The 23,712-nt window shown below is 38.2% G+C and overlaps 1 protein-coding gene across 12 annotated transcripts; it reads right to left on the reverse strand.

Annotated features, from left to right (window-relative positions):
- Nucleotides 1-634: 634 nt before the first annotated feature.
- LOC122069839 (SPX and EXS domain-containing protein 5-like) lies at nt 635-23,039 on the reverse strand. 12 transcript variants are annotated; one of them, XM_042633932.1, is made up of 12 exons: nt 22,723-23,035; nt 21,940-22,073; nt 21,700-21,840; nt 18,093-18,131; nt 17,881-17,973; nt 17,641-17,757; nt 14,016-14,111; nt 11,800-11,913; nt 11,328-11,381; nt 9,429-9,476; nt 7,237-7,387; nt 636-1,117 (listed from the first exon to the last, which is right to left on the reverse strand). In XM_042633932.1, exons 2-12 carry the CDS (start codon nt 21,940-21,942, stop codon nt 921-923), a joined length of 1,053 nt encoding a protein of 350 aa, XP_042489866.1. In that variant the 5' UTR covers nt 21,943-22,073; nt 22,723-23,035; the 3' UTR covers nt 636-920. The 12 variants fall into 12 exon arrangements, 6 of the variants coding, with proteins under 6 accessions (XP_042489859.1, XP_042489872.1, XP_042489878.1 ...); XM_042633966.1 differs by having other exon boundaries at nt 638-1,117; nt 21,700-21,830; XM_042633925.1 differs by lacking the exon at nt 21,940-22,073 and having other exon boundaries at nt 635-1,117; nt 22,723-23,036.
- Between the last annotated feature and the right edge of the window lie 673 nt (nt 23,040-23,712).

The following is a 23,712-nucleotide window of genomic DNA, read 5'->3' on the forward strand; positions in this document are numbered from 1 at the left end:
CTGTCCAATAATGGAACATATGCCTCTCTATTTATAGAGGGAAAGTTTACAATCATACTAATACTAGGAGCTAGTTTCCCAATAGGACTAGACACTCCTACTACAACTAGGAATTCAAAATAGGACTAAGACTTGACTTTATGACTCCAACATAGAGTAGGACTAACTAACTAATAGTTCATATAGGACTTTACAGCCAACTAATGGCCTAATGGGCATTTATTGAATTAAATAGCAACTAATTAAACTAATGAACAAGATCCCATTTTCCTACCTTTTACCCATATTTTGGGCCTANAAAGCCAAGTAGAGTAACCCTTGTAAGAGTGACTCTCTAGTCAAGTAGGGAAGCTCATATTATGATGCATCCCTCGGGCTAAGTAGAGAAACCTACTTGTGAGTCTCTCTCTAGCTTTATCCCCTTTCTTTTACTTTATTTTTATTTCAGCATTTTTTTCCTTTATTTTTTATTTTTTAAATTGCGTGCGTTGTTTATTTTCAGTTATTTATTTATTTAATTTTAATTGTGCGGCTTACGTCTTTAAATTCTTAGATGACGAATGGTTAGGACGTTATTTTAGATACATATGTTTAGGACGGTAATTAGAATTAGATCACAACCATTAATCAGTTCACTTTCGCATTATTAAAAGAAATAAAAAAATAAAGTGGCTGCTCTCCTTGTGTTCGACCCGTAGCTACACTGATCCGTACGCTTGCGGTTACATTTTAAATCTCAAACATCATTCCACTATGGACTTTGTCTGGACCATTACTGATCATCGAAACAAATTCCATAACCGAATTCAGATTTTGACATAGGAGATCTCCAAGGCAAAACCTAGTAGGAAACTGACGAATCATCTCACGCTGTTGACCGGTGTCCAACATGAAAAATTATCATAGTACAAATGAAGCATTTATAATGGGCTAAAAGAAAATTGTGCATACCTCATATCCCAATCCCGGGTCACATCCCAGTAAAAAGAATACAACGAGTTAATGAAACTTGAGAGAAGCCATAGGGGGTGATAGATGTTAATCCACTTATCAGGGAAGACATGATATTTAAGGGCTGAAAGAAACATCACAGGGACTGCGGTGGAATATTTTAAAGCTGAAAATCACATAAAACCCAGCATTAGAAAAATAAAAGATTAACATAATAAAGGATGTTCAGTGTTCAATATAATCCAAACAAGAACATCCATGCCTTCATCTACCATTATCGTGCCACTGAAGAAAAGCAAAACAAGGGCATAACAAAATTAACTGAGGACAAATAGGATATTCACAACCATGAATGTAGAAAAGCTAAAACTGCAGTCATGAGGAACCAAAGATTTGAATTAATGCACGTTTTGAAGCAAGCATGTCAGAATTAAATTTGAAAAGGGAAAAAAAAAAATGGAAAAAGCTTAACAATTCTCATATAAAAAAATAGTAGCATGTTGACATGAGAACCCCTGGAATTACATCAATTAATTTCTTATGCTCACTTAAAACATTGGGAACATATTCAAGACCACCTAGCTTCTTGCCAACATTAAGGCTTTTTGCTTACTCCACCTCCAATTTGTCATCATGGTAATACACATATCAACACAATTTTCTTATATAGAATTCAACATGCAAAAATCTGATGTATGAGATGTAAATTCAAAGATATGAAATGTCACAACTACGATGGTTTAATATCTAAAACTGTTGTAATAATAGGGTTTTATGGGATGTTTTAAAGTCCAAATGGGTTCTCAAGTCCTTTAGGGTTTTGTTGGTCTTTGTAATAGTCTAGAACATTCTCTGCATCATTATAAATAAAGTAGGGCTGGTCTCTACAAGATATAAGCTCAATTCCCCAAATCGAAATGGTATCAGAGCTAGGATCACCATTGGGATCCTAATCCTGCCGCCCTTTCTCTTCTCTACTCAACCCTACACTATGTCCCTGCCCACCGCGCCTCTCACGCCTTGCGCCATCGCTTCAACATCTCACCTTCTCCTAGACGGTTGTATGTGATCTTCCCCCCAAGGATTGGCGCCAAGTTGTCCCTTTTGTGAGATGATCTATACCAGGAATCTGTTCCCTTCTTGTTAAAGATTCTGGTGATTTCCTAGGGACATTGTCTAAGACCCATCTCTTGATTAGCAACCATGTCTAAAGTAACTACTACACTCACTGGATCTAAATGGGATACTCATCTCCATTTCCTTTCATACCTTCCTAGCTCCATTAAACTTGATGTAACTACCTAATGTGGTCTCATTCTTGCTTCTTGGCTATTGATGCTCGAGGTTGTTCTGGCTACATTACTGGGGTACACCAAAGCCTACTGTTGCTAATCAAACTCAAACCAAATGGAGACAGACAACTATCTTATTATGTCTTATCTTATCAATTCCATGGATCCTACTATTGCTCAAGGGTACCTCATACTAGATAATGCTACAAAGATCTAGAAAACTTCCAAGGAAACCTACTTTTAGGTTGGCAATGATGCCCAGTGCTATGAGTTGAGAAAGAGGATCCATGACACTAAACAGGAGGAACTCTCTTTGTCCCAGTATTACTCTACTTTACGAGTATGTCGCTAGAGTTAGTTTTTTATAAAGAAATTGCTCTTACACGTGAAACTGATTGTTAGCATTGCAAAGGAGGAGGATAAAATTCATGTGCGTGTTTCTTGTTGGACTCAATACTGAGTTTGATCAGACTCGAGCCCATATTTTGAGTAGGGCTCTATTCCCATCTCTAGAACAGGCTTATGCCTTTGGTTCAATCTGAGGATACCCGTTACACTGCTATGCTTTCTCCTGTTATACAGGATCACTCTGCCCTTTACTCTAGATCAAGGACTCAATCCAAGGATGGCCCTCAAGAAAATCCCCGTGGAACCATTGACAAGGAGCCTGTAAAATGTGATTATTGTGGAAAGGAACACCATACCAAGGATCGTTGCTGGAAATTGCATGGTAAGCCAGCCAATTCCCGTGGTCGTGGACAAAGACGACCCAATGCTGCTACAAATCAGGTTTCTGATGATACTCCCTCGGGTTCTTCAGTTAATCACGAGGTGTTATAGACTCTACGTCAACTGATGACCAAACTCGATATGGTTTCCTCCTCTGCGGCTTCAACTACTTCCTGCCAGCAGCCCAGCACCATCTGATTCTGATCCTTCCCACTCTGGTATTCTGTTTGGTGGACATTGTGTGTCGATTGAATCTCCTTCTTGGATTATCGACTCCAGTGCCACTGACCATATGATTGAGTCCCCTAAATTCTTTGATGCTTACTCTCCTCTGTCAGGTAACCATAAAGTTCGTGTTGTTGATGGTTCCCTCTCCTCTATTTCTGGAAGTGGGTTCCATCATACCTAGTCCATTACTTTCCTTGTCATTTGTATTGCATGTTCCCAAATTTTCTACTAACCTTCTTTCAATTAGTAATATTACAAGGGATCTTAATTGCAAAGTAACGTTCTTTCCTGCTCATTGCCTTTTTCAGGACCTGGTAACCGAACATACGATTGGCAATGGTAAAGTGGTGGGTGGTTTGCACATGCTTGATCGGTCTCCCACATTACTGACTTCTTAGAATTCGATTTTGGATGCATCTACTTCTGCCTTAACTGAACTTTATCTGTGGCATCGTCATTTTGGTTACCCCCCTATGCATTTTAGCTACGTTATTTCCTGATTTATTAACAAAATGTACTCCAAACAATTTCTTTTGTGATGTTTGTGTTTTTTCCAAGCAAACTAGATCTGTTTACCCATTCCATATAATTGATGTTTAGTTCCATTTGCTTTAATTCATTGATGTTTGGGGACCCTCCTATTGTGTTTCTATCATTTGCCACCAGTGGTTTGTGACCTTTATTGATTGCTTTAGTCGTACTACTTGGGTATATTTGTTAAGACAGAAGAGCGATGTATTCCCATGTTTTCAGCAATTTCATAAGATGGTTCAAACACAATTTGATGCTAAGGTCAAGACTCTTCACACTGATAATGGCACTGAATACACTGATGGGAATTCCAAGTGTACTTAGCTGACCAAGAGATTCTACATCAGACAAGTTGTCTAGAACACCGCTGCTCAGAATGCGGACACAAAAAGGAAGAACCGCCACCTATTGGAGGCAGCCAGGTGCCTGATGTTTGAGACTCATGTTCCCCCTTGGTACTGAGTCATGGTTCAAGATCTCGGCGAGCTCTCGATGAGATCTCTTTTTCTAGATTAGCGAGACGAGAACACAGGCAAGATTGAAAAACAACAAGATCTCCCCTCTCTCTACTTTTTTGAAGAAAAAACACTAAGGGACAAGAATTTTGGTGCTTTTGCTTGAGGATCTCCATTTCTACACTCATTGAAGCTTAAAGAGTAGAGAATATTACCTCCTCATCCACATTTGGAGTTGCTTTTCTTTCAAGAACCATTTTAGATTAAAAAAATAAATTCTCAAACCCATTTTTTCATCGAAACATCATCAGTAGCCTATCTTATGTCATTTCATGTGTTGGTTGTAGAATAGAGCATACTAGCCTAGGGTCCGAAGAGCCAGAGACTACTTACATAGGGTATGAAGTCAAAGTACCATTTTAAGTTTGATTTTTAAAAAACTGATATTCTCATTGTGTTTAAAAGTCCTAAAATAGGGTAATTACCTAGTTTCAGGGACTATAAAGACCATATGACCACCGAGTCGACCGCGAAAAAACACATAATCTCGGTGAGATCTGGCGAGATCTCTCTTTTTTGGATTAACGAGATGGGGGGCGAGACCGAGATCTTAAACCATGATTGGAGTGATGCTGTGCTCTCTGCCTCCTATCTAATTAATCAAATGTCCTCTCATGTATTGGCCTCTCGTTGTCCTATTGGGTCTTGATGGGTTGTTCTTCCTTTGTTGTACCTCCCAAAGTGTTTGGGTGTGTGGCCTTTGCAGCCAATCATCAACATGGGAAGTTTAGCCATCGTGGGATATGATGCCTCTTCCTTGGCTATTCTCCTACTCAAAAGGCGTGTCACTGTTATTTATCATCCTCCCACGAGATGATTTGACATTACCATGGATGTTGTGTTCCATGAATGTGAAGCTTATTATCCTGCACCTCTTCAAGGGGAGTAACCTAGAGTGGAAGATGTGTTGCCTCTGATTACTCTATTGGAAGTGGAAGATATGTGCTTTGAGGAAGGGATAACCAGCCAGGAGCAACAGAGACCAACTTCTGTCCAAGGGGAGTGGGGACCGATTTCTTTCTAGAAGGAGCTGACCAAGCCTCAAACGGCATAAGCAAATCCACCCTTTCTCTCTTTCTCTTTTCTCTTTACATGGTATCAGAGCTTGATCCCTAAACAAGCAAATCACTATTTGCTATCACTGTATGACTAGTAACAGCCCCTTCCTCTTATTTGGTTGTTATTGGTTCTTCATATCCACGATTTCTTAGACGGGGTGGTTTCATCCCCGAGCTTGCTGATTTTGAATGGAAGTTTGATTGATTGTGATTAATCACATGTTTTGAAGGATCAACTCAGGGTATTTTTTGAGTGATTGTAGGTTGGGTTTTATGGTTTGAAGATTGAATTGCTTAAGTTGGAGAAATTGACCAAAGCTGTCAAGATTTTTGGCACTCTGGCAAAATTGATTTTGGCCATATTTCTAAAGTTTGGTAATGCAGAAATAGATTATAAGTAACTAACTCCACAGTTTATAACTCCAAACAATACAAATAGGAGCAAGAAACAAAGAAATAATACCATCAAAACCAGTCAAAAACCCAACCCGATAGGAGAGAGAAAAACCTTCTATAGAGCTGGAGAGAGAAAGGTGCGGCCAGGTTTGTGGCAATCCGATTGAGCTGCGCTTTTGGGTGTAGATAGTCCCTAGGGAGGGTACAAAAACCCCCAAAGTTGAGAGGATCCTGACGGCTAGTTGTGAAGTTACAAGCTTTCTTGATTTTCTGACCTAGGAAAGAAAACTGAGAAGAACCTTCAAGAATAGTAGCTGAATGCTTCCAACAATGACTACGTAAGGATCATGGGACCCTTATGAGGCCTGGAATACCCTGATTGAAGACTTGGCTGAACAGAGTACAGAAGAGAGAAAGAGAGGAGATCAATCTCTCTCTATTCCCACTAGGATTGCTGATCGGTTCTAATTTCTGCAAACTTTTATCAGAATCAGAATTATACCTCTTAAATGTTACAACAAATAAAATAAAAAAAGAAGAATAAAATGGATGGGGGATTGAGAAGGGTGAAAGAGAATAAAGGAAGTGGCTATCTCAGCCTGGGCTTCTCACCCACAGCTATCTCAGCTGCTCTAAGCATTTAGTTGCAAACTTTCTTTTATAAATGCAAACTTTCTTTTATTCAAAAATCTCTCCAATAATGAGACATATGCCTCTCTATTTATAGAGGGGAAGTTTACAATCATACTAATACTAGGAGCTAGTTTCCCAATAGGACTAGACACTCTTACTACAACTAGGAGCTAGTTTCCCAATAGGATTAGACGCTCCTACTACAACTAGAAATTCAAAATAGGACTAGGACTTAACTTTATGACTCCAACATGGAGTAGGACTAACTAACTAATAGTTCATATAGGACTTTACAACCAACTAATGGCCTAATGGGCCTTCATTGAATTAAATAGCAACTAATTAAACTAATGAATAAAACCCGTTTTTCTACCTTCTACCCATATTTTAGGCCCATTAAAGTAGCCCATTTCAAAGAAAACCCATGGGATCAAAGGCCCAACACATACATAATACAACCCAAGGCTTATTTGCAATAAAATAAGCCCAAGTGACTTATCTACATCATCTGGTCTCAATTTGGAATATCCTTTTAGGGGTTTATTCAGCATCATATCAGTGATATTTAGTCCGAATTTGAGCATCATTGGAGCACTACACACCTAACCAGAATATTGATCAAGGAGGGAAAATGGTGTTTTGGCTAATGAATATGGAACCTAAAAATGCAGTATGATTCCCTTTTGAGCAAAGTGAGCATGTGTATCATATAATACATTCACTACATTCTCAAGGAATGGGCCTAACAAGTTACATGGTAACTAAAGAAACCAAGAATCAAATTTGACTGCAATTTATTAATAATACCAGAATTTATACATGCCATAATTCACAATAATACTGACAATGAAGGAAAAAGTACTTAATAAATAGCGGAAAGAAGAAGAGACCAAGAGTCCTTACCATTCAGAAGGGCTGCTTTGTCCTTAGTATCCTTGTGTTGCCGAAGACATTGGAAAAAACGGCACATATAAGGGAAAACAAGAACTAAAGGGATTGCAATAGAGTGACTACCACATACAGAGTTCGCTTCAAACCATGCAATTGTGGCAACCTGCATATTGAGAGGAACATTTGTTTTAGCAAACAAAGGCCATCAACATTATCAACTCAGGAAGAATAGATGTAGGCCAGACATGTAAGTTGTGAAGACGTGCAATTGTTATGAGCCACTATCTCTTCACCATGTTTCACCAGTCTAAAAACATGAAATTCTCTCTATCTAAAATCTCATCTGAATTAAAAGCCGGGATGGTTCTGAGTTTGAAATTTCAGAAAACTAGACCTGGTTTTTCTAGATGCGAAACACCAAGATAACTAATATGTTTCTGAAAGTAAAAAATCACAATTATTGGTTCAGTCAGAAGGAGCTTTTCACCTTGATCATTATATTTTGAGATTGAATCCTCACAATAGCATGTTTTAGAATTAATTGTCCTCTTAATTATATTAAATAATTACACATTTTGTGATAATCATATAACAAGTATAATATATTCAGGTAAAGAGTGGGCAAGTCTGTGGCGCAATGGTTAAGTTGCACCATTGCAACATGCTGGTCACAGGTTTGAAACTTGGAAACAGCCTCTCCTGTGAAGCAGGGGGTGAGGCTGCGTACATTTGCTCCTCCCTGACCCTGCAGTAGCGGGATCCTTGTGCACTGGGTTGCTCTTTAATATATTCAGGTAAAGCAGGTCAAACATGAACAACCTAGTTTAAAACATGTTCAACATGAATATTAATTTTGCTATTTTGTTAGAAATTCAGGTGGGGACCAGCCCATATACTATAAGTGTTTGCCCCCTACCAAAAGGAAGTGGGGGAAATAGGTACCATGGAACACTAGGAGGGAATCAATCTCATAGCTTTCCTAGCAACTTTACTATCTGCCCCTTCCTTGGCTTAGAAGAATGCACACATACCTTTTTCTCTGCCGCACCAACAAACTGCCAAAGAGATAGTTCTCCAGAAGATTGCCAACCTTCCTTCCACAGGCTCTCCACTTGGAGTCTTGGTCCCCACACAGCCTTCTAAAATCTTGTGGTGGATAGGCTAAATTCCTGGCCGGCACAGCCCAAGAAGCAGGTATATTACCCACATCAAATATACTTTAAAATTGCCAAACGATAATCACTTATATATATATATATATCCCTTTTTTATGTCTTATCCTGCAAGGGAAACTACACACCTGTAGACTATTCATGCCCTCATTCTAGATCTGGATACCACCTATTCTTACCACTTTAATCGAAGCATTACATTAAGGGGATGTGTCACCAAGCTATTGAAACAAGTTGGCAAAAAAAGGGCCATAATCAAATAAAAATGTCTGTTGAAGTTACGGTGATGTTCTAGTGTTGTGGTGACATTTATAATTTGTGCAAGTATTTAGTGTCAAAAGTCTACTTATTGTGGAGTGTGATGTACTATGGGATCGTATTTTGTTTGTATTGTAATTAGATTAGGTATCTTTAGTTTTTATTCTTTAGCAGTAATTCTTTTTTCCCTTTTATGTTTCCTTATTGACGTCGAACAGGTTTCAGGTTTCCAAGAACATGGTTTTGCCTCTCCTAATTCAACATGACGATATACCTTAACAGTTAACCTCAGTGGTCTAAATCTAAATGCTTTCATTGAATAAACACAAGCAGAAGTTTTTTGGAAGTTGTAAAAGTTGTAAAAATTGTGAGAAAAGATATGAGGGCCAACCTAAACATGGGCCTATATACAATGGATGATGGCGCAAGATCCATGCCAAGAAACAATAACCTTTTTCTTTTGGGGGGGTGGTCGTGGGTTGCCGAGAAAAGCACTTAACTATATTATTTCAGTTCTAGTTGTTTTAACATGGATCGCCATTGCAGTACTGTAAGAAAGATGGTCATTTGCATAAGGATTCAAATATAAATTGAAGAATACCACAAAGAAGATAACTTGAAGCAAAAAAAATGAATTGACAATGTAGCATATTAACGCAATACACATTATACAGGATGAAACATGTATCAACTCATTTTTGTTGGAGGAAGAAATTGGGAGCTATCTTTAACTCAAAGTATGCAAACCATCCGACCACAAATTTGAACACTAACCTGTCGATGGACCATTCGACAGACTGAACGCTCTAAATCGGAAAGCACCTGAACATTATTATCAATTACAAGCAATACCATGTGAGTGAAAAGAACAGATGGTCAAAGACAACACACCAACGTCAGAATTAAGTCTTTATATTTCCAAAGTAGAACATAAAATGCCACTGCTTCTTAGGCAGTGAAGAAAAGTTCAATAAGAGATATTTATGTAAAGAATTAAGAGGCCTTTTTTTTTTGCAATGAGCATGGTTTTAGGATCGAATCAGACATAATGAGGTGCCTGCCACAAAATGAGGCATCAGCTTAGTTATATCCGTATGAATCAACCAAACACAATGAAAGAATTAAAATACTAATCTTAACTCCAAAGAAATGCCAATATATGTCATAATGGATGGGTTTGAAATCTGCAAGGCACTGAAGATTAAATAGTTAAGACATAATAACTGAATAAGAATGATTGTTTCATTTTTTTAAATCACCTAATAATAATATGCGGCGAACATGTACCAGTATGAGCTAACAAATGTTCAAAAATTGCTATAAGGGTCAGAAGCATTCTTTGCATGAAACAAAGAGCATCTCCGCAGCTAAAAAGGTAAGAAAAAATTCTTGGGATAGAAGAGGTCCAAACATATATTTTCCTGGTACAGCTTCCTATACAGCCACAAGTAACTATAGGATTTCCTTTGCTATATTACACTGTTTTAACCTTATAGTAGTAATAATAGTTAGACATTCATAAAGCAGCCGCTAGTTCATGAGTTTTGTTAGGCCATGTACCACCACCACATTCAGATCCCAATTTGATGCGATCTTTGTTTTCTAAATCCACTTCTGATCCACATTGGAAACGAAAGACAAAGTTTGAGACTCGAAATCATCAACGGATCAGAGGAACATTGATTGAATGTAGATTGAGACAAGGACAAATGTCTTCTCTTTGAGAAGGGGTTCCCCCTTGCTCCTGACAATGGTCTTAGAGGTTGCGGCATAACACTAGCTTGAAATCCTGTCAGCAACTGTTACACATCCCACCAGATTTAGGCACAGAAAACAAAAGAAAGAAATCACATTTTGATTTGAAAGGATCACTAGAATCACCAAGCACTCTACCCCATAAAAGTAAATGCATAAATTGAAGATTGGTAGCTCTAACACTTTTCAAAATCTCCCACACCCTCCCCCAAGGAAAAATAAATTACTACACCAAATCTAAAATAGAATTATGAAAGAAAGTTAAAACTAATGGAAAATATAGACTAAAAATAGTTGAAGAAAATGCCAAAAATGTTGACTTCGAGGGCCTAATGTAATTGTCAATACGACCTTGATACTCGGGGGAAACTTGAAGTACTCACAGATACCATATGTAGATTAATTGATAGGTTCACCAATCCTCAATGCAAGGGTATATAAGACCTTTTCACCCGTTTTAAGTTTGATTCTCTTCAGTCTTTTCTCCCACCCCTTCCATTCACAGTTTGACTTAAGATTCAGTAGTGATGGGAAGCTTTTTTTTTAGTGCACCACTGTACAATCAAACCAGAAAGAAATCATTTAGTTGAAATTTCTCCATTTTTCACTGAAATTTGTAATACTAGACTGTTATTTTTTCTGTTCCTCATAAGCCTTAAAATAATCTCATTATTGCCTACATATTAGCAATTTATGGACAGAATTAGGTAAAATCGCAGATTCCTGCAAAAGCACACAGCCCCTAAAAACCAAAATTTTTGCTGATGCCTCATAAAATATTCCAATACCCATTACACCATTCTACTGCAACACAAAAGTTCCTGGCCTTTTTTTCTAACAAAAGTAAGGGTAACAAAAGTAAGGGAGACATACAGAAAGATCAAGGGGAGATTGAATATGGACACACTGGATGTGTACCTTTGCCATAGAGGTTAGAATATCAGCCACAAAAAAGTCAGAAAATGTTATCACCTGTATTTATCAAGCATTCATTAGATCAAGTGGAAAGCACCATATAGACCATAAGAAATTTGACACTCAATGTCAATAAAATTATAGTAGATGTTACGAATTCTGCTTCAGAAAATCGTAGCAATTCTAGCATACTATCTAAAGAATACAAATTCAAAAAAAAAGGGTCCTGTTCCATATTCTTTTGTTCCTTAGAACCTTAGAACCTGAGAACCAGATGTCATAGAACAAACTTTCAAGTGAGGGGAATAAATTTATATTTAATTTTTCCTTGACAAATACAGAAGCATAGAGGAGAAACCAATGGCATCCTTCCAATATATATATATATATATATATATTTGAAAAAGTAGCAAGCAGCATGTTCTTAAAAAGTAAAAATTGGATGAGAAATAAATATTACTCAATTAGAACTTGCCTGCACAGGAAGTATTATCCTCCAAAGCGTCCTTAAAAAGTAGTAGCGAGATGATAGATAAATGATTTCAAAAGGAAATACGAAAATCATTATGACAGAAGCATACAAGAGTACCTGTAACAGTCAAATTTTAAACTTCAACATGCTTCATCTGACGTACAAATAAAGGATCAACAAATAGATTTTATAAATACAACAAATCATTAATCAACAGAACAATATAATACCCACTCTACCAACAGTGATCTCCAAATTCTCATGCAACTTTGTAGAAGAGGTATAATTCATCATTAATTTTTTTTTATTCCTCTCTCCTTCCATATAACCAAACAAGAAGAAAAAAAAAAACAAAAATTGAAAAAAAATTGAGAAGCAGAAGGCATTAAAAATTTGATAATCCACGAGAAATTTAGAGTTTTGAGGAGTGGGTGTGAAGCATGGGAACTGGGAAGATAGTCATCTTTAGGAAAGGGGATGTCAAAATGTCAACGATTTTCAAAGATAGATTGGAAATAAGAGGTAGAGGGCTGGAAGATTTTCGATATTGGGATTTAGGGTAGGTTGATGGGTCGAGTGACCTCTACACAAAACATTCCAGCAACTCAATACTACAGTTCTATTGCCCTGTGTACTCTTGTTCTGGAAGTACAAGCAATGTACTCCACATAAAAGGTCTTATCCTTTGGTTCACGCAACCACCAATGGAAACTCCGACTCTCACCTCAAATAGACACATAGTGATCAAAGCATCACTTAGGCGTCCAGGCAACGCCTTGGGTCACAAAGACAATGTGACAACTATGCATAGACTAGAAGGCAGCTAGTTAAGTTAGTGTCTGCGCCAAGACACTGAATTAGTCAAGAAGATGGAATGAAAGGATTATGCCACTCTTTGGGAAAAGGTAAGAAAATCTTACAATCATACCATATTCCAAATAGTGCTAACAAGTTGAGTCATAGATTAACAAGCTCATAATGGATAACATCCAAATCATAGGTAAAAACTGGAAGTTGACATTTTAAAGAAACAAAGCAAGATCAGCAAATGTTTTACACCTCAATCCCATCTCTAGCACACACACAAACACGCCACAAACCAAAAAGAAAGATTGGCATTAACAATTATTAAAAATTAGCCAAGAAATCATTAATGATCAGATCCCTTGGTGTATGCTTTTTGTTGATATTCTTTTGGCAGATGAAACATAAACAAGAATAAGTTGGATTTACGGAGATCAACCTTGGAATAAAAAAGGTTTTAAGATAAATAAAATAAAAATAGAGTAAATGATCTGTAACGTCAGTAACAAATAGGACTGAAAGTGGGATGGTGAAAATTGATGATAGGGATGTACTACAAAGGAAATTTCTAGGCACCTAAGTTCAATCATAAAAAAAGAAAAAGAAATAGAGTATTGTGCACAAACAATTTGAATAGAGGGGATGGGGTAGATGGGTGCAACCTGAGAGTTGTGTGATCGGCGTATTCCTTTAAAATTCAAAGGAAAATTTTATAGGATAATTATACGACCAGCAATGATGTATGGAATTGAATGTTGGGCACTTAAGAAACAACATTTAAACAAACTTAGAGTAACTAAAATGAGGATGTTGAGATGGATGGCTGGTAAAACTAGAAAGGATAAAATAAGGTATAAACAAATTAGAAATAATTTAGGAGTAGTTCCAATACATGATAAATAGCAAGAAAGTTGTTTGAAGTGACATGGGAATGTGCAATGAAGGCCATTAATTGGTTAAATGCTCTACGTACGGAGGGGATTTGATTCAGATTGAAAGAGCTAAAAGAGAAAGGGGATGGCCTAAAATGGCTCTGGGAGAAGTGGTGACGAAAGACGAGCATAGCTTAGGACTAGTAGCAAGTATGGCTCTGGATTAGATCTGATTGGAGAAAAAGGTCCATGTAGCCAGCCCCATTTAGTTCGAATAAGGCTGAGTTGAGTTGAGTTGAGAAAAATCATTCATGATACCATTAAGAGAGGAACAAGGTTAAAAGTATCAGAATCGCATATCATATCAATACCACCGATACCAATACCGATACTGATACGATACAAATCGATACTTTAAACCTATCATATGGCAACCCTTTTAAAGATATTGATACGATAAGTATCATTTCGGTACCCACCGACACCAATACGATATGATACAGACCAATACTTTAAAGCCTGGAGATGAAGTAGATATTACACTGGTTGTGATGCGGCCAATGATACTTCTCCATGAGAATAAAGATAAAGGTAAGCTGTCATGCTTGTTGGCACAATGATTGTCATCCAAGTGGCACACTGCAAGTATCAAAATATAAACTAGAAGTTATTATGGGGAATATTTTAGTATAAGAATCTAAACCAGTATAAATTGATCAATATCTAAAATAAAACCTAAATGCTTATGGCAGAATAAATACTTTGAAGATGAAGAAGAGATAAAGATTTTACTTAATGAAAAATCAAGAGATGGATTTTTCAACAGGATAAACAAGTAACAGGAAATAATTACAGTGCTATTTTCATATATTAGGCTATATGTTGTCTATCAGTTTTTGCCCTAGTTCCTTGGTTGACCATGCTTGGGGACAGCATTTGGTCCCCTACGGAAAAAGGGGAAAGGTACTTTAGCAGGCAAGCAGTTTTGAGTGTTTTCTTTTTTTCTTGGGTGCATAAAAAATTCATTACTAAAAGGAGAAAGAATACAAGGGCCCCCCTAGAAGAAGGGAGGAGGAGAAACAGACAAATAACAAATACAACAATACATAACCACACCCACACTAGAACGTGTGGAGAAGACACCAAGAGGCAACAATGAGCCTAAATCTAGGTGAGTTAACAAAACTAGATGGGATCACAAACAAATTGCTTTTGACATAAAAAAGAATAGTGTCGCAGATCTGCTAGAAAGATCTAGTTTTGAGAGTCCACCTTATGAAGTTGCACTCCATACAGATATGATATACAAAAAGGTAGTTTACCCACATGGTCACAGACTAAATTACTACCAAAGGACATGTCCACCCAAATCCATTATTTTTCTCCGGGGCCAACATCTAGAAAGGAGGTCATTCCAAATTGAAAAGAAGAAGGGGCAGCAGAAGAAGAGGTGATCAACGCACTCATTGGTATTCCAACAAAGCAAGAAGAAGGAGAGGGGATGTGCCTCCAAATAAGGAAAGACAGTGTGGGGAGGCAATGAGAGAGGGCCCGCCATGTTGTGAAGCTGTGGCGGGGGATGTGGGACTTAAACCAAACCAAGTTGAACCGTGTTATAAGATCGGAGAGGATCCCAAGCCAAATTGGAAGTTGGAACTAAAGACCTCATGGAAAAGGCAGACCAAGAAACAATACCACCACGTCTAGAGGGCCTTCTAGGGATATCTAGTGGAGTAGACCAAAAAGAATATCATTGGGGGAGGAAGGGCGCGCCCCAATTATCATGTTGGATTATGTCTAAAACCTTGGCCAACCTGTCAAAACCCAAACTATAAATAGCTCTGTCACCGACTAAATGAATGAATCTTTGAGGATACCAATGGTCCCGGACATAAATTAGTGGAGACACCATAATCAATCAAGGAGCCGATAGCTCCATAAGGAGAGTCGTCCAAATGGAGTAATTTCGGAGGAGCCTAGAGAATAAATCCAGTTTACCCAAATGATTTTCTTCTTGGTCGTTATCTTCCAAGTCATCTAAGCTTTATAACCCTTCTCCAAACCCAAAAAACATCAGAGATAAGGAAGAGTTGTCCAAATAGAGTAATTTCGGAGGAGCCTAGAGTAGATCCGGTCTACCCAAATGATTTTATCTTGGCCATTTATCTTCCAAATTAAATTGACGATACCAGCAAAGTTGACATCTTTAATTTGCCTCAGCCCAATACCCCCTTATCGTTAGGGAGGCAATCGGAGGCCCAACTGATAAGGTGGAGAAATATAGAACAGGTAGATCCGTACCACAGAATACATATAAGAGCTTCAAGCTTCACATAACAACCTAGAGGTTATCAACTAGCCCAATCTCTTCCCCCTAGTCAATGTGGGACTAAAGAGCATGCCCCCTCAATGCCTCTCATGTTTCTTGCCCAACCTTCGAGACTCAACAAATCTGGGCCATTTCTTGGACACAACATATCGTGGCTTGGTGTGGGGTTGGGGTGCCAAAAATTGTATCAGAGCGGACCCCGGCATCGTGTGGGGCCACAATAGGACACGTTGCTACAAGGGTGAGAATGTCACGCCCAAGAAACGGCTCAGATCCGTTGAGCCCCGAAGGTTAGGAAAGAAACAGGAGAGGCATTAAGTGTGCATGCTCTTTACTCCCACATTGACTAGGGGAAGAGACTAGGCTAGTTGATAACCTCTAGCACCCCTTCCATAACGCATTTTAAAGCTTTGAGGGATTCGCCCCAAAGAGAACAATATCGTGGCTTGGTCTAGGTTCGGGGCATGACAAGAGAGGAAATAAATGCATAGCTTAGGCCTTGTATCAAGTATGACGTTGAATAACTGATTGGAGCGTAGGGATCCATGTAGCCGACCCTATTTAGTTGGGATAAGGTTGAGTTGTTGCTAATGTGGAGACCTGGCATATGCTCAAATTGCCTCAAACAGACCACAGAAGACTCAACAAATAAGGGGACAGCCTTAGAGAAGACCATTAACTCATTGGCAAATCCATAAAGGTAAGGTGGGAAAACTTTAAGGCCTTACATTTCAGGAGATGAATGATAAGTTGTTGGTCCATACAGGTTTGAATGTTTCTGAAAAGGACTTCAAGGGATAAAGTGAATATAGGGGGAGAGGGGGCAGCCCCAATGGATACCTATAGAAGAGGCAAAGTAACCGACCATTGACAAGCACTGAGAAGTTTTTTTTTGGGGCGGGGAAATACAGTGGGAAATCCAATTGATGAAAGCAGGGGGGGGGAACCAATTTTGTGCATGACATTGGCAATGAAATCCATCTCAAGGAGTTGAAAGCTTTATAGATATCAATCTTCACAAGCTCCGATAAAAAAGTTGGCGAGATAAGACAGTGAGATTTTGTCCAATGAAGATCAATTATTGAAGCAATTTCTACAACCCAAGGGCTCCAAAAGGATAAGGACAACTAGAAAAGGACCTAAAGTTTTATGGATTAGAATTGACCCCCAAAAAAATCCATGTATCGAAGGCCAACTAATTCGGAGAAGGCTTACTCTAGTTTCATTCGCACTTAGAAACTAACAATAAAAAACAACTGCATCACCCCAATTGAATTAACAATTAAATTGTCAACAAAGGGCAGAAACATAATTATGAAAAGTAAATCAAATGTCATCAATACACATACCCTTCATACTTCTGCTCCAAATGAATCTTAGAGAGAAGTTGACAACAAGTGGGATAGATAAGTATATTTGTGCGAAAAAATAGGAACAGGTAATGATTAGTGCAGCATAGAAGAAAGGAAGAAGAAGAATAAAAAATAAGGGCAATAACCCTAATAGCAACTAAGGACAGCACTTAAGAAGAATTAGTAATGACCCCCCGAATGATAAAGTATCATTACAAGAAATCCCAGCTCTATATTCTCAACAATTTGAACTTTGAATAAAACTTAAATAATGAGACCAGACTAGGGCAATAAGCATCACACCCAACATGTAAAAACTAACTTAAATCAGCAAAGTGATAGAAGTTTCTCAAAAATATGTAAAACAAAATAGATCATTAGATCCAGAATATATCTAAAGTCAAAGCCAGAGAAGTCAATGAAGAAGAAATTTTTTGAGAAAAGAGCAGGAATATCTAATAAGCATACTAGTTTGGAACTACAGTACCTTCCATATTTCTCTATGCGTAAGATAATCCTGGGAAAGATCAAATATTTTGGCATAATTGATAGTGGACTGAGCAAACACCCATAGATTTACTCCCCAAAGCCACACCATCATGGTCTGCAAAATCAAATGAAAGTTAAGGCATGAGGAAATGAAAGCCTCAAGCATCTCTCCCAAATTTAGACATTTCAAGAAGCCCATGGCCAGTGGAGTAGGAAGAAAAAAAAAAAAAAAACATACTACAAGAAGAAGAGGATTATAATACAAAAAAGCCTCATATAGAAATAGATCCCGCAAATCAGCACTCATTCTCATGACAGAATCACAACCGATCTGCATATTTAAGAAAGAAATCCAACTGAGATCAAATCAACAAATTGATCACTTTCAAAGATCTCTCACACTTCTGGACCTCCTATGTGCAGTATAAATATGAAAGCATTATAACTGACCTTGCAACAACCGAAGCCCCAGATTACAAACAGGAGTACCTTGAATATCAACCACAATTAAACCATGAGCAAAATGTGACTGCCTCTAGCAGAAAAACATCCAATTAAAAAATTAATTTTCCTGTCTGAGAGTTCAGACTTTGTTTGATTAGATGTAAAGCAAATGAAAATCATAAAAAGTAGTGACTATGGAATGGAGTCAACTCAAAAAGTGATATTTGCTGTGTTTGGCTGGAAGCCTGGAATGCAAAGAACTGATGTAAATATGCCTTGAATTATGCAACTTGTCCCCTCCCAAAACTTTCATTCATTTGACTTTAGAACTTTCCTTTGGTTTTGGAGTCAGGGAAAAATCATTCAGAGAAATTAATCATATGAATGTAACTTCACTTCCAATAAAAAAAACCCAGTCAAGAGTTGCCTTTCCTTTTTTTCACTTCACTTGACATCTAACTTTTTCAACACAACATTGAGAAAATTATTGAACATAGGTAAACAAGGGTTGGAACACATATACGGATGTTAATAGATTTTAAACTGGGATGACATCTCCCTCTCTCCTAGGCAAAAAGTGAATTTCAGAGTAAGGATGAGAAGAATCACCAATAAGAAAGAATAGTGGAGTGTAGATAAGATGAGCCCTAGGTTTAGATTACACACCCCTTTTAACAGGACCTCAAGCAAATCCTAAAACAGAATTTAGGTCAATGACAATGTCAAAAGTCAACCTTATCCGATGAAGGTCAAACTCTGGCCACTGTTCATAATCTGTTAGAACAAGTACATCCAAAAGTACTGCAATGTCCTAACCGTCAGATTTCTATCAACGGTTGAAACCGTATTATAATATCAAACCCAAAACTCAGATTTGGGGATAATCCTTATATCAGCAGATCAGCAGACCTGATCTGATTCAAACCTTGGTCGAAGCTAAGGTCACTAGGAAAGGGAACTTTAATGCCCCAAAGGCCCAAAGTGAGAAGAGAACCTACTGGTCAGATTCCGCAACAGCATAAATCAACCCCAGCTAAAAAGGGCCCAAAATAGGGCTGCTGGCTGCTGCCAGCCCTTTGGTGGTGGTCCTTGGCCATGATTTAATCCCCACTGAGAACAGGCTATAAACAGCAATAAAAACTGATGATAAACACTTCCAAACCCAAGTTAGATCAATCTCAGCAAACACCAATAACAATAGGAGAAAGAAAACTTACTTGAGGGAAGAAGATATGACCTTTGGTTTTCCACCAATGGCCTAGATCAGAATCCCTCCAATCCCAAGAGTTTCCCACCCTTATCTGAGTCTCACAGCAGCAAGAAGGCAATAGCCCTTCTTCATTGAACAAATCATCGGATTCCTAGAATAGGCTACAAGCTTTGATTTAAAAAGAAAAGAATCCTTGGCTATGTAAAAAAAACTATCAAAACATAGTTACATAGCCAATACGAAACATAAAACAAGAAGGGAACAATTCTCTTTACTAGGTAAAGGGTCCTTAAGAGAAATAAAAGAACCCATGATGGGGCCGGGGAATTAACTAGTCAGGCCCATGAATGGGCTCAAAAAACCCCATGTCGTCATATTAATGAAAGGGCCTTCTTCTTGAAATTGTGGCCACTAACTATATCACAACTGTTTCATCCAGCGCTGTTCGCATGGCCTACAGTCATGGCATAGGTGGAACTTGAGGGCTAGCCTTGGCAAGGATTTTGCCTAGTGGCATTTTTGTAATTAAAGTGAATAGTGTTTAGTATGACATTTTTGGGGGTCATGTCTCCTTCTGGAAATCCCTAAAAAGCATAACTACCTTGTAGGGGAGTGATAGGTTGTCAAGGAGTCTAGCCCTCAGTTGCCTGCCCTACACTTGTGGCCTGAGGTCTGTCATTGCTACACACTTCGCCTTGTGACCCCTTTAGAGCTAGGTTGTAATTCTCTCTTTCAGTTAATGCAATTACTTTGGCCTTCTACCATCTGTGTGCATGTTTGTGCTTTTGTTTGCTTTTGACGCTTAGTTTAGGCTTACTCATGGCCATCATGTGCTATCGAGTGTCGCACGGACGCTTGTTTCAATTGGTCCGTGACAACTAGGCCTTCCTTTCTTCCTTATTTGGGAGTAAGTTATAAACACCCCTGCATCAAGGACATACAATGTTCATGCACCAATCATCTTACAACAGGCGCCAAGAAAAAGAGCAAAACATGCAATGAAGGAAAAGAGAAAGAACCCACTACAAAACTCACTACAGGAAAGGAAGCTTAAAAAATAAAAAATATAAAAAGGTGGTTATCACTGAAACCTAAATGAACCCAAGAAGGGTTCGACAACTAGGCTTCAACCAGATGCTAGGGGAAATGCTCATAATTAGACGGCTTTGTCTACTAGTAGTCCAGCACTGGGTTTTCCCCTCGGTTTTTACAGCTCTGCAAAGGCCATATTCAATTTCCAATTATTTACTTCAAGAATGCATCTTAGCAAGTGAGAGAGATATTAACAGTTACCAAAATTATTTAGTAGTTTGGACACATCATTTATAACTCTAAGGATGCTGCACAAACTTGAGAAAAGTTCTTGTACTTTCTCTATGTTAACAGAATAGAGTTGAAGTTCTAGTATGACCTTAAACAGAGTTGTTTGGAGGGCAAAGATACATGCAACCGACCGCTTTTAGGTGGGATGTCCCTATGGTGGTGCATCGATTTTTCGTGCTTAGCGGGGCTATCGAGTTTTCTCTACCCAATCCTTATTACATTGTAGCAGGTCTGGTGGTGGACATAACACACATGAGTTGCAATTGGTTTGCTTGTGGTAGCGGGCTTTATGCTAGTGCATTGAACCACTACTCACAGATCCTACCGCTCGAGTTGTGGGTTGCATTTTAGTCTTTACTGCGGAGTTGTGTGTTGTGTATCTAGCTTTTAATGCAAAATTGTGTGTGATTACATAGTTTTCAATGTGGAGTTGTGTGTTTGAGTTGTTACCTTCGTGCTTATCGAGGCTATCAAGAATTCGTTATCTCATTCCTCCTTTTTAATGAAAGTAGGTTGGGTGATGGATTATCTTGGTGGTGGACGTAATGCATGTAGGACGCTTTGGCTTGACTGATCTATATGGTGCTTCAGGTAGACAGCCGGTACCTTATTATAGTCTGCCGTTATAAGCTTGTGGCTGATTTGTAGTGGTGCTTCAAATTGACAGCCGGCACTTATTATAATTAGCCATAACCCATCAATCTTTTTGCATGGATCCTCACGTTCGTCCTTGCTTGGAATCCCCATGTAACTGACACATTAAGTTAGGATAAGGTTTTGGATGTTGTTGTCCCTGTGGTGGTGCATCTTTTTTTTTTTTCTAATCCGCTCATGGATCCACGTAGCAGACCCCATTTAGTTGGGAAAAGGCTGAGTAGTTATTGTCATTGTTGTTGTTGTTCTCTAATACCTATTAACCGTTGCCCATATTGACACTAAGGAATCACCTCTTGCCTACAATGGTGTACCATGTGCCAACAAGCATTATCCATATGGACTAACAGACATCATTTCATAATGAATTCAACGGGGGAAAAAAAAAAAAAAACATAATTATTGATTAAAAAACAAAAAGTATACCTTGAATCTCCAGAAAAAAATTGGGGATGGCATTATAGTAGTAGCATGCAATGGCAAACTTCCACCCTTCGTTTCATTTAATTCTAGTTGATGTTGAAAATGCCTCAGGCTGTTTCCTGGATCACTTGACCCTAAAGGAACCTGAACATAATTAGACTTGCACATAATATATCCACAGAATGCAACATGAGAGATTTTTTTTTTTTTTCTTCACATGTACCACTCGAAGCTTCCTCTTACCATCGTCTGAGAAAACAGGCCTGCTACCAGAACGTCATAGATGAGGACTATAAGAAGGAACTGCTACAGGACTTCCAAACATGGGTGAAGATGGAAAAAAATATGGCTTCTACCTTTCTGAACCTATGATAAATCTGCCACCAAAAAAAAAAAGGCTGGGAACTATCTAAAAAAGACAACCGTACCTACCAATAAAGATATTCTTCTGCCCTCAAAATCACTTATAAAAGCAGTGGTTTTCCAAATAAAACAAAAATGGCGAAGTGATACAATCAATAAACCAGCATTTGAAATCAATAAAAGAACTGCTTCTCCAAATAAAACAAAAATGGTAAAGTGATACAATCAAGAAACCAGCAGTTGAAATCAAAAAAAGAATCATATACGACAAATGGGTGCCTAGGTCGACTAAAAAAGGGTTCACAAAATGGATGACTAGCTACAACTAACCATTGAAAAGCGATTCTCCTGCAGATATGAATCAATAAAACAATCATAAGCCAAAAATGGATGTCCAAGTCGAGTCGCAAGGGGAAAAAAAGGGATTCTAAGGTCTTTCAGCAATTTACATAGATCAACTAAAACTAACATTGATATGCCACTTGGATGAAGTTTGATATTAATTAGATGCCTTGACCAATAGGCCTAAACCCATGTCACCCATTGGAAGGGTGGGGATGGGGAGAAGACTATCAATCAGGGAAAAGAAAAACCAGACAAGTGGTAGCAGAGCACATCCATACAAATTTAAGAAGCAAAAAATAACGACTTCCCTATCCACACCTTATTGATTTCTTTTTCTTCTTTTTTGTCCTTCAATTTGCTAGATTCAAAGCACAGCGAAATCATCATCGCCAAAGCTTCTCCGAGCAACTTACGCTAGACATCCCACCGATCATGTAACCTCGAACAAAGCAGAAGGGAGCAGCTTAATTGTTCATATCAGCAATTTCTTCCAAAAATTTGAAGATTGCGAACCCTAAATCAAAGAATAGCCAAGCTTTTGATCTCGTTTTTCTCCCTTTCGATGGCTTTTGTGAAAAAGGGATGAAGAAGTGGGAACAGGGAGGGGAAAGAAGATTGGCAATTGTAACCGTTAATGACGTTGCATCATGGTTTTAAAAACCGGATCGGTCAGGATCGCCCGGACCCGATCAGTATCAGTATTGGCCGATATTGATCCCCAGTATCGATCCAATGGTAAGGTATGAAGGTAAAATGGTTTTAAAAAAATGCGGTAAATTTATCCTATCCAGACTGGTACCGATCCAATCCGTATCAGTTAAGACGATAGAGTTTTATTGAGAATAACGGATTACACTCAAGTTGTCTAGAAACACATGCATAGACAAACAAGTATCGAAAATAAGCCAAACAGTCCTATCCGTAACGGATTGGGCCCCCCTAACAAGGGTATCAGCTATAACGTTAACCTCCCTTGGAACACAAAAAAAAAAAGATAGTCATCAAAGAAAGAGTAGAGGTAGCGAATATCCTCAATAACTGGCCATACTGCAAGATCTGGGCTTTGAGAAAAATCCTGCAAATAAGAAATCAGCTGCTGACAATGGATCAGACATGGACTTAAGGGTTTCAATTAGACTGTTTGGTCCAGTTCCATCGGGTTGAATTGATTTTGATCTCTTACTGGGCTAACTCAAAACCGAACTGTTAAAGAAGTTATTGGTTTTGTTCTAATTTCTTTTTATCGATTTGTAATCCGGCTATTATCAAGCTTGGTCTATTCTTGATTTGGGTTTACATGTATACATT

This window comes from Macadamia integrifolia, chromosome 2 (genome assembly GCF_013358625.1).
Source record: "Macadamia integrifolia cultivar HAES 741 chromosome 2, SCU_Mint_v3, whole genome shotgun sequence".
Lineage (NCBI taxonomy): Eukaryota > Viridiplantae > Streptophyta > Magnoliopsida > Proteales > Proteaceae > Macadamia > Macadamia integrifolia.